General features: G+C 45.0%; 2 protein-coding genes and 1 non-coding gene across 3 annotated transcripts; 1 reads left to right on the top strand and 2 right to left on the bottom strand.

The window, feature by feature from the left end:
* Positions 1 to 595: 595 nt before the first annotated feature.
* On the bottom strand, positions 596 to 982 carry H257_06869 (hypothetical protein; the record flags this gene model as incomplete). The annotated part of the gene is made up of 3 exons (XM_009832245.1): positions 596 to 612; positions 656 to 736; positions 793 to 982. 3 exons carry the CDS (start codon positions 980 to 982, stop codon positions 596 to 598), a joined length of 288 nt encoding a protein of 95 aa, XP_009830547.1.
* A 7,980-nt stretch (positions 983 to 8,962) lies between these two features.
* On the top strand, positions 8,963 to 10,337 carry H257_06870 (hypothetical protein; the record flags this gene model as incomplete). Its single annotated transcript, XM_009832246.1, has 4 exons — positions 8,963 to 9,128; positions 9,273 to 9,325; positions 9,393 to 9,482; positions 10,266 to 10,337. 4 exons carry the CDS (start codon positions 8,963 to 8,965, stop codon positions 10,335 to 10,337), a joined length of 381 nt encoding a protein of 126 aa, XP_009830548.1.
* A 1,042-nt stretch (positions 10,338 to 11,379) lies between these two features.
* On the bottom strand, positions 11,380 to 11,457 carry H257_06871. The gene has a single exon. It is a non-coding gene; the product is annotated as a tRNA-Leu (tRNA).
* Between the last annotated feature and the right edge of the window lie 374 nt (positions 11,458 to 11,831).

An 11,831-nucleotide genomic window follows, 5' to 3' on the forward strand; every position in this document is an offset into this window, starting at 1 on the left:
ATGCTCAGGGGTACCGGGACTGTGGCTGTGTAGTGCCACAAGAGAGAAAGACACTGGGTGTTGTTAACCATCATCCTCCGTCCTCGCAGTATCCGCGCTCGACGGAACCACACGAGAAAGCTGTTGATAAATTTGTCGTTGAGTTGATCTCCTTGTGCTAGAGGGTCTACGATTTGGCTTGTCTGTATACAGAGAACCGTGGGTGAACTCGCCCACAGTTGACATTGTGTATATCTATGGTATTGTATGGTAGTGCCAGACAGTTACACAAAAATATGTGGTTTTTAAGATGAGAGGTTCTGGAGTTGGACCGATGATTTAAGCCAATCACGCATGAGTGTACCGTGATACCTGCGAATTTTGCCTAGTGGACAATTCCATTGGATTCAGGAGGGTGTTTGTTTATACCCGGAAACCTCCAACGACGAACACATAACCACAGTAGTTTATTACGGCTCTTCGCGTGGAATAGCCTTATCAAACGAACGTGTGATCATCACCGATGGGATAGCTTCCCATACTTTTAGGATTCTTTGCACGATGGCCAACCTACCCTTTTTCAGCAGCTGTTGTCACCTTGGTCTCGTGAAGCCACTCAGTACGGCACTTCGCCTTAAAGGGCCCATGACACCCACATCAATTGGTTGGCATGTACACGTCGAGTTGGGGGGCAGCTCTTCCACCACACTAAACAGCCCCTTCTTGACAAACTGGCAGGCCCCGGCCGTCACGTGCGCTGACAAGTTGTCCACAACAACAACCGAAGGCGCTTCGATCTAATATCGGAGCAACTCACGGAGGTAGATGTCCCACACCCGCTCATCCATCCAGGCGTTTTCTTGCACCGCATAGACGGCTCCTCACAGATACGTTGGCAGTTCGGTTTGTTCGACAAGACCGCCCGGCTGGCCATGGACAATGACGAATGGCGGCAACTTCCGGCCTCCAATTCCTTTGACGAGCTCTCCAGTGTCTCCGCCATCATGAGTGACGTTGGAAATGAGGCGAGGCTTGTTGCATTCCTTCCTCTCGTCAAAACGCTACCACCCGTTCTCACTATTCAACGCATGACCTACCTCCCTGGAACGAAAAAAACGAGTGTCATGGGACACCAACCGTACGACCCTCTCTGACCTTGTGGTCGTTCTTGAGACGGAAACCCAAAGGGCCAATGCCATTGATCCACTTACATTTCTCCAAAAAGCGTCGGTGCACGCTACTCCAACACTTTCCCACTTGACCACCACCCACAAACTCGACCACACATGGGCTCACATTAATCGTGTCCCTCATGCAGCATTCTTGGCCCTCGACGAAATTGCATCCACCACTGGTCTTTCAGACGTCATCCAGTTGTATCGTCACGCTGCAGCTACGTCTTGTGCGCGGGACACCACATTCAGCAATCGCATGCAAAAACTGTTCACTTGCTCGTCCCACTACCCGTGACCAGCTTCTCACTTTATTCACAATCTACCACCAACGTAGACCCATCAACCGTACAAGGCGAAGAGGCTCTGGCACTCTTTGAGCTGGTTCTCGCTACGTACTGTCCCACTCTATACAAATCCGATGCCTGGCTCCTCCTACTTTCGCACCCGCCAATGGATCACTGTGCATAGTTCGACGCGACTTCTTCACCCATCCACACTACATGCGCTCATTTGTAGCCAAATTGGCCATCAATTGCTCACCCATTTGCGTCACTTGACTTGGTTCTACGCGTAATCCATTGGTTCATTCCTAGGTTTTGTACCACCTTGAAACACATCAAGGTCAACCAACGTTGAATGCGATGGATTCACGGCTATGATACTCGCGATAAATTCACTGTCAAGTTTAACAGGACGTTAAACTATAAAACGCGGCCCTCCGAATTGACCATTCGACTTTTTCAAACATCGATAATCTGGACGGCATCTTACTCTTAATCCTGGACGGTTTGAGCTTCTACCTATACAATTGCTGCATTTCGAGTCGAGTGAATTTGATTGCATATGATATCATTCATGGTTCAATTTGTTTAACGTTGCAACCGCGACGAGTTTTGGGAGTTTCGACGAGTTTCGGCCCAATTTTACTGCACTTATTGACTGTGAATAAAATATCTCCATTGACCAATGACGCCTGGGCCAGTAGTCGTAAGGTTGTTCGTGATGCGATCATGACAGTACCTACTCAAAGCGGTGAGGAAAGTGTGAAAGCGTGTTGTCATGGATACTGACTGGTACACTAAGGGTGGCTGCACACCAACGCATACAAGGGAATCTCCAAAGAAACGATCACTTGATAATTTGCAGTCAATTTTTCACCAGAAATTTGAACCTCATGACTTTCAAACGACAACTATTTCTGGACAGTTCATTTGGCTTGAAACTTGTATGCTTTTAATTAAATTCTACTGGCCAAAGTATATAAATGCAACCACCAAAACGCAATTAACTGTAAATTTGACTAAATATATGATTTCTCACTTGCTTTGGTATTGTAAAATTCCAACTACTCGTATTATATTTTCACACCATGCTCGTACATTTGTAAAATTCGTTTTTTGTGTCGTCCATCGCCACGTTCACTACTTTGAGCGCATACGCACCAGCTCGGGGCGCATACGTGCAGCACATGACCCAACTGGCACCAGAGACATCTGTCGTTTTATGGACGAAAGTTATAAAGACGAAAGTCATATCCACCATCACTACGACCAGGACTCACTCTACGATCCAATGGATGATGGCGCCACCAAGGAGAAACAAAAGAGCCGCAGGTTCTACTTCATCGCGGGTATCATGGCCGTGGACCCATCGCATTTAACGTTGGTTGGCCTTGATTTCAAGGTGGTACAAAACCTAGGAACACGGGATGTTCAACTACACCTACTTCGTCAACTGGTTTGAGCGCGCGATGGACGAAGTCGAAAGGATGGACAAGCGTGGTGTATGTTTGTCATGGATAACGCCAAATATCACAAGGGACTGCCGTCTGACACGCCTCGGGGAACTTGACGCAAGGCGGGCCTCTTGAGCCCATGCCAACTCTATGACATTTATGTGGAGGTTCATAACCTGAAGAAAACGATATGGGCACGTCCCAAACCTGTGGTCACCAGAGAAGTCGAGCAAATCGTTGCGTCCATGGCGCGTGAACGTAGACATTGTGTCGTCTACACGCCGCCACATCATTAAGACCCATCTATCTAAATGGTGTGGGCAAAAGTCAAAGGTGACGTTGGGGTTTAGTAAACCGTGGATACGTTCGTTGTTCGCTGATGTGCGGGCACGGCTGTATTCGGCATTCGCCATGCTGCCGTCTGCGGTGATGTGGAATTGTGTACAGCACTGTGACAAGCTTCTCGAGACATGTATGAGCTACTCCTTGCGAATGATGAGGATGAAGTAGTTGGTTCCTCGGATGATTCATCTGAAGGTACCAGTGATAGTGACTCGGACGCCTAACACTAAACCTTATGATCAGTAGTTGGGTTAATGAGCGGCAGATCAAATAGATTGGAAATAACCTATGCGACTTCCAATAAAACTCACCACTTGATTAGAGATCGACTAACCGACGAACTACTCGATCTCCGAAGTGATGTAGTATTACAATTTCACCCACTCATACTATTCGGAATTTTCCTACTACCTGATTCTTCGTACATTGTACTGACAAGTTACCAAGTCCACAACTTTCTTGAGCAGTCTCGCATTGTTTTCGGAGGTGAATCGATCCTGTTTGTACCCAAAACGTGTGCAAGTTGATTTCATGGTGGCATTGACGAAGCTGGTGTGCAAGCACGATGAATTTAACATGAGTTCGTTATGTAATCGCTGAGAAATCCCACCACAAGTGAACCTACTACCAAAGTATTGACCGAAATATTACGTTATATGATAAAATCTTTGAGATCCCATAGATGAGTACATTTCATGTAAAGGCTAGGAGAATCCGAGAGAAAGTGCAAGTTTCGCCAAAAATGTAATTAAGGAGATTCGATTAAAACCTGCATTAAAAAACAAAGTAGGTTATACATATATCCACACCATCGAGGTTGTCGCCCAAATCTGCACCTTTGGGGGGAATCAGCTTGTTGCAATTCACTTCCTCTCACTTTCCATTTCGCCAGCTATGCCTGTCAACACCAACGCCGTACTCAACCGTCTCCAAGACCAAGCAGTGCGAGATCAATCCTATCTTAAGTCATGCCTGCATGACTTTGGTGACTACTCACACTTGCGTGACGACAGCGAGGAGACCCCCGAAAACCCAATTATGGAGAAGTTCTTGATCGACTTGGGCTCTGAGGGTATTACATCTATGACCAACTTTACTATCACTGAGTTCGAGTCGCTGTGGGCGATGGTGGACGATGCTATGAACGCTGAGTGGATGGAAGGTCGTGGCCGGCGTTCGACGACTAGCCCCAAGGACGCGCTCCTTATGGCCCTCACCGTGTTAAAACACTTTCAACATGGGAAAAGCACGCAGCTCACCTTGGGTACAAGGCACCAACCTTCGAGAAGCTCGTCATGCGCGTCCTACACGCTGTTTAACCTGTGCTCTACGACGAGTTGATTCGAGATCCATCCGTGTCCGACCTGTCGACGATATTTCACACCCGAATTGCCGTTCAGGCGACCAACCTGTTGAATACGGCGGGTGAGCAGGATGTGGCAGACTAAGGTGAGTTGAGTGCGCAGTACCGCGGGTCGTGGGGATGTTTGGTCGACATGGGCTACATCGGAATTGCCCACTCGCTGCGGGGTATTCATCCGAAGCGACGTCTGGTGCACGGCGTATTGGAGCCTGGATCGAAACTACGACATCTCCTCCGATCGCGTGGATGTGGAGAATTTTTTCGGTCGCGTGTGCACTCTCTGGAAGATTTCGTTGGCTACGTACACTTGGGGTGAGAAAAAGTACAACACGATCCAGCGCACGGCGTTCGCATTGACGAACTTCCACCTCTCGTTGATGCCATTGCGCGCGGAGGACGAAGGGTTTTACAGGCTGTAATTGCTCATTACGAGCAGATGGAGAATGATAAGAAGAGCAAGCGCAGTGAAGCTCAACACCGCTATCGTTTGAATCGCCAAGAGAGATTGTCCATTGACCGAAACCGCGCTACTCGCTTGCAGTCCATCGATGAATCGTTCGAACAGCAACTATTAGATGATGGATGCATACCATTAATAAAACGTGTTTGCTGATCGATTTGGTTTGTTCCATAGGATTTAAGTGATCGGCTACTGCATTTTTGATCAGTAACCTAGTCTCATTCGAAGTTGCTGAGTTCTTGATTGAAATAGATATATCCAATTAGTACCAAAGAGCATGCATATTTCGACATTTACTGACGAATTAAAATACTATTTCGGAAGCACTACAGTCCAATTGTATTGATATCAGTAATATTGAAAGTTAGTCAACTGCTGGTTTAAAGATTTACTGTAAACTGGAGCTGGACAAAAATGATACCTTCGTAAATCAATATACATATATGCCCCACGAATAAAAATTCACCATAAAACCTATTTGCTGGAATTCTCTCAAATGCAATATTTATGTGTAAACCTAATCGCTGGTGATGAGGCCGATCACTGTAAAACTCAGACTTACAAAAATACGTCTTTACAGTTAAACCTATTCGTTAAACGTCCGATAGTTAGTACGAATACAAGTCACCATAACGTTGGTACGGATTGACATTTGAATTGGCGAAATCTCCCTATAATACTACACAATTTTTTCGTTTAAGTTCAGGATATTTCCGGTATATTTTGTCCGACGCACAACTGATTCACGTCATGTGCCTTATGTTCGCCTAACATTCGATATATTTCGTCCAGACCCTACTTCGTTGCATTATATTTCGACTAATGTCCGGTATATGTCACCCCACAGCCGGTATATTTCACAAGTTGTTCAATATATTTCAAATGATATTCCATCTATTTCGATTTTCGAAGCAAATCAAGTAAATCGCAGGTGGTGGATACTTGTCTAAATCATAGATATTTGAAGTATTGTACTTTCGAGCAAAATTTGGTATTTTCGGTAGATTCGACGAACGACGTCAAATCAAACTGAAATCGTCGAGCGTCATTTTACTTGAACTAAATATACTCACTGTGACTCCTGTCCGATACAACGTTGAGCTCTTTGTGAAATGGCGAAACTTGGCAATGCACCGGATACGCCTGCAATTTGATTGGTCGAAAGGTCTTTTTTTGAAAATTTCATTGGCTACTTCGTTCCGTCGATTACTGCGTCGATTTATCAAAATAGATGGAACATCATTTGAAATATATTGAACAACGTATGAAATATACTGGCTGTGGGGTGATAGATACCGGACATTAGTCGAAATATACTGCAACCATGTAAGGTCAGGACCAAATATATTGAATGCTTGGCGAACGTAACGCGCATGGCGTGAATCAGTTGTGCGTTGGACGAAATATACCGGAAATAGTCTGACCTTAAACGAAAAATGGTGTAGTATTTGCCTATAAAAAGTTTCGGCTAAAGTCAATTTCATTCTCATTTCTTTATCAATTCTACAGCAGGCTGCGGGAAATCGCGAAAGCCGGTTTCGCTTGGGCAAAACTCGCAAAACGTAACCGTATTCAATTTGACAGGTTGACTTTCACACGAAAATAAAATACTTTGGCAGTAAACAAAATGTAAACAGGTGTCTGTATTTTGTAAACTGACACGATTGATACACTTTCGTGGCCAATTTTAACTCTATTTTAACGTATTTTCATTCAACAATCTGGGAGCGTAATCTCAACGTTGCGCACTGTCATACGAGCCAAAGCGATATGAAATTCAAGGAGGTTTAGGTTGGGGTATTTAAGGTTGAAGTTTGACGAAACTGACGAAACTCCAATGTTCGCGATATGATTTCACGTGAACCAACACGAAATTCATGAATCTGATTACATATTCGTTGAAACCTTGGTGAGAGGTCTATGGACAAAAAAAATGGAAGGATTTGACCACAGTTTAGGTAGGGATTGTTTAGGTCAAAGTATTGAATTTTCAGTTTACAAAATGTAAACTGGGCTGTTTACGTTTCGAAAACATTTTACATTCATTTGAATTAAGACTTGTCCGACTTTTCATTCAAAATAATATTACGTTTTGCTACTTTTGCCCAAGCCAAACCAGTTTTTGCGATTTCCCGCAGCCCCCAGTAGATCCGAGGCACAAAATTTCTTCCTGTTATGTGGATTCCATGCATTTTTAAACTTTAATATTAAGCTGAGGCAACGAAATAGAGTCCCGCGTGAGTTGTGAAAAGTAGGTGGTTTATAGGTGGAGTGCACCATACGTAGTAATATTAATATTAATAGTACTGCGTACTACTCTGCGTAGAGTTGTGGATTTGCTACCTTGCTTGAAGTATACTTATATAGCCTCTAACACTCACCGGACTTGATAAATGTATGGTTTCAAGTGCTCGACACCAGCCAAAGTAACACTCAGCGCTATATCCAGGGATGAGCGATATCATTAACGCCAAGAGAAATCCGAGACTGTTTGCTGTGTGACTATCTGGTTCATAATGCTCTCTTGCCGTCAGATCTTGTGAAATACATCCAGGGACGAGCGACATCGTTAACGCCAAGACAAATCTGAGACTATTTGCTGCGTGACTATCTGGTTCAAAAATGCTCTCTTACCATATGGTTTATAAGGCTCTCTTACCATCGGCCCAACAAATTGCATACCAATGGCGGAAGGTAATGTGTACACTGATTTATATGATTTTAGTATTCCTGTTTTAGACGATATTGACAATTTGCCACAAGGACGTGGAGGCGTACAAGTCTGCCGTGTTGTACTTGGATGATTTGGAGCAGAGCAACAGTGGAGCCATTCACCCGCTGTCCACATGAATTGTTGAGATCGTGTACTTCATTTTACCTGAAGTTGTGGACATTGTTGCTGCCATGGTGGATGGATATCAACGAATGCGTTGTGGACTCAACGCACAAAACAACACGCTTCGACTTCGAAATGTTCTTAATTATCGTATCGTTTCGTGGGAAAGATTAATCGATTTCGTATCTCTTTCTCAAAGAAAACGGTCTGGCTAAGTATAATGGTTAAACCTAGTGTGCACCACTATGCCGAGGCCGCCCTAGGTTCACTAGTTCACAAGCGCAAACAATTGGAGTTCGATTAACCCAAATTTGCATAGACACGTCGGAAGTTCGAGTGATCCTTGTAATGACGCTTGATTATCTCAAGAACGGGCTCAAGATTCGACTTGCTTGCGAACTGGGGTCTTCGCTGCTTGCGTGGTAGTTACGACGTTTGGAAACGACCAAGATTACTGATGCAGTCCGATCAAGGTATCCAAAGATTTGTACCTACATGTATGAACTACATGGCACATCGCATCGTGCTACCCGTCGAAACCTCGGCAGCTAATGTTGGTGCTGAAAGCGCGCATTCGTATGGCGCGGTCGATGTGCCAAAGGCACAACGAGATCTACGAGTCAGGCATGCAACTTCTATGAACCAGGCTGTGATGTACGCACCACGTTTGTGCGAACTTGGCAGCAATTGCAAGTACCACATTGTTAACAACGCAGTCAAAATAGACCTGCGAGTTCGCAATTTGCAACTGACAACAAGAGTCTCTTTTGGATGATTCTTACTATTTCTAGCCGCTGGCACAGGTTGCACAAACGGCTAATTCCGACCTTGCCGTCGAATTCTTGTCGAAGGTGCGGGTTGTACTATACCGGGACGTGCAACGGAGGTCAAAAACATTACTTTCGTAATGAAACGCTTGGACTTGGCAGCACGATGGGCAAGCTCTTAATCTTAATAGACGTAGAATTTTACCTTAACCTGGGTAAAAGAGAACCTCTTCTCATCGATATGCACTTGATCGTACATATTATCAAATAAGTGTCTCCCTTTTGACCCAGGTAAGAGAAACTTCATGGCAAACCATTGTCGTTCCGTCGTGTTGGTGTCGGTCAAGAACGGCCTGACGTGGCTTGAACGCGCCATGGGCTTCTTGGTCGCTGCCATGTGCCGCATGATAGTTGTGTTTGGTATGCCACTGTGGCACGCCAGGGAGCGCAACGTCTGGCGATCTTCTTGGGGTACGGCCTTGATAATCGCTTCAATTTCTTCGGCTGATACCTGGAATTACCCAACATAGTAAACTCATGAAAATTTATACATCTCGCCATTCATAGTTTATCGTGTATATATCCTTTTTAGAGGCAATCCATGAATTTTGGTAGCGATGTCGGCCACTGGGCACCATGGAGGAGTGAAAGGCGTGTACGTGCCCAGAGTCGAGATATGTTCATCCTGTGAGATTTCAAGTGTCGAGCCACATCTCACACTGCACCGTATGGAAGCTGGTCTTTATGAAAGCGTGCGAGAAGCATCTCATAAGCACCGCGGCGCTCGTCGTCGGTGAGATTTCGTGGGTGGCTCACACCGCCCAGGTTCGTTGCTGAGCGGGCGGTTGTGGGTGAGGGCATAGACAAACACTGTAGTAACACATGGTGCGGAGGGAGGGTATCAAATTGAGTTATGACTATCTGGCGCAAGAAATTGATGCCTCGATTCCTCCTTGGCATTTTTCCCGCCCCATAACTTTTGACCCAGAAGGAATTTTTGCTCACAAAATATCCCTCCAATCAATGCGGAGATCCTGCGCTTTTCAAAACTCCAATCAGATGTGATATCCGAGGAGTTTTAGAAAAATTCCACCAATGAGACGAAACTGTAACGATCTTTGCGGCTAGAGAGAGTAGTACAACGTTTGGCGGATTTTATGGTGTTCGCATAAATCAAGCGGTTAAGGATTTGGGTCGTGACCAAAGTTTCTCGGCGTCAGCCAATCAGTAGCCGCCTCAGAAAACTCGTCGGTTATTTGGGCACCCCTCCTTTCACTGAATATTTCCATTTTACGTGACCCAAAGGCGCCCTCTCACGCGAAACCAACATAGTTGAAGTCGTTTAAAAACGATCGTACCCCAGTAACGCATTTGACCTACAGCCAGGCTGCTAACTAACTCAACTTTACATTTTGTCCAAAACTCCTCACTTGGATTTTGGTCTTCGCCTGCCTTCGCCTCGCCTACCCTACTCAAAAAATTACTTAACCCCCTGGCATTTCTGGCATCAGACATCAACCTCGACAAGGTGTGTCAGTATAAATTTGGATATGTATATTTAAATACCAGTTTTGTGTAGATCTAGAGTAGGTTCTCATGTGTGTACAGTCCCATAGCAAGCAACTGGCGGAATCGGACGATTTTGTCGTTCAAGTTGGCCCGTACGATTTAAAAGCCTGATACACCATGGGCCTCTCGATTCCACAAAGCGCCACAAAAGTACCCCCGTAACTTCGTTTCGGCTGATGTTCTAATGCCAATACGTCGTTACAGAAGGCATAAGTATATATCAAGTGGGATGAAGTGCTTACTTTGAATATCAGTTTTTCACCATTAGAATCTCATACATCAGGCCCTAATTAGTACTTATAAGTGCTAATTAAATCATGGTGTCTTCAGATGCGTAAAGCTGGCAATCTTTCCTTGGGGGACTCACGGCATTGGTTGAGGTACATGGCACTTGGATCCTTGGTTTTTTGTAGCTCAGTTTGTTTGTGTGGCAAGCTGACGCGTGATCTAAGTGCATCAAGTCGAGCGTTCAAGTCGAGCGTTCTATATCCTTGCGATATCGACAATGAGAGCAGCAGGTACACCATGAGGACACTTAGGACTGTCTTGCTCACGTTGTACTGTACATCATATATCGCCAAAGCCGTATTCCGTAAACTTGCGACTAATTGGTAGCAGCAGTGTTCAACTGTTTCTGGTATACAAAACTCAAGTTCGTCTTGGTACATACCAGTATCGAAAGTCACTAAACGACACATATCAGCGTAACCCGGGAATAGATAACATGTGAACACACGGGTTTCGGGGTACAGACTAGCGTTCAATATACTGTAACTGTTACGATTAGGGATAACACTGATTAATGTTACACTTAGTTACAGAGTATCTCACCCATTCGACGAACAATGGAGACTGTCGGAAATGATTACTATGTAGTAATTCATAGATTAGAGACTCGTTCACAGTGGAGTCCGGAATTACCCAAACCCCTCCGCTTGAATCACATGCATGTTGTTTTGCATTTATAGTTAACCGACGTTTTACTTCACATTGAATGAGAGTGGGGTCTTCGTAGTAAGTCAAGTGACTTGCGTCGAAATGGCATCTCATATTCATGTGGTAAAGAGGACGAGGTGGTGATAATATGAAGGGATAGACTTGCAGCTATGAAATTGGGCCAAATTCGCAATAAGAAAAACGAAGAAAAAATATTTGACATGAGTGGGATTTGAACCCACGCCCGAAGACTGGTGCCTAAAACCAGCGCCTTAGACCACTCGGCCATCATGTCACTTTTTTCAACTTAAAGCCGAAAGATATCACATATCTCCACACAAAGCCTTCGGAGGAGCCCTTCAAACATCCGTTTGAAAATTGGGCAATACCCAAAGCCGAAATCCGCTCGACACTCATCCACTTGCGCAATCTGATGCGACCAGTATACCCCCTCGTCGCTGATACGTACTTCCGCCTACTGTTCAAACTCCTTCCCTTCCAAGCGCGTTTTTGGTTCCTGGAGCACCTGAACCCGAACATCCAGCTATGTCCGTATACCTACCTGCTTTCACGTCGAACCGGCATGCATGCTATGTTCTCGTGCACGACAATTTCCAACTCGAACCCCCTTGGCAGCAGTTTGGGATGACGTTTACATGGCACACAATA

This window comes from Aphanomyces astaci, assembly GCF_000520075.1.
Source record: "Aphanomyces astaci strain APO3 unplaced genomic scaffold supercont1.14, whole genome shotgun sequence".
Lineage (NCBI taxonomy): Eukaryota > Oomycota > Saprolegniomycetes > Saprolegniales > Verrucalvaceae > Aphanomyces > Aphanomyces astaci.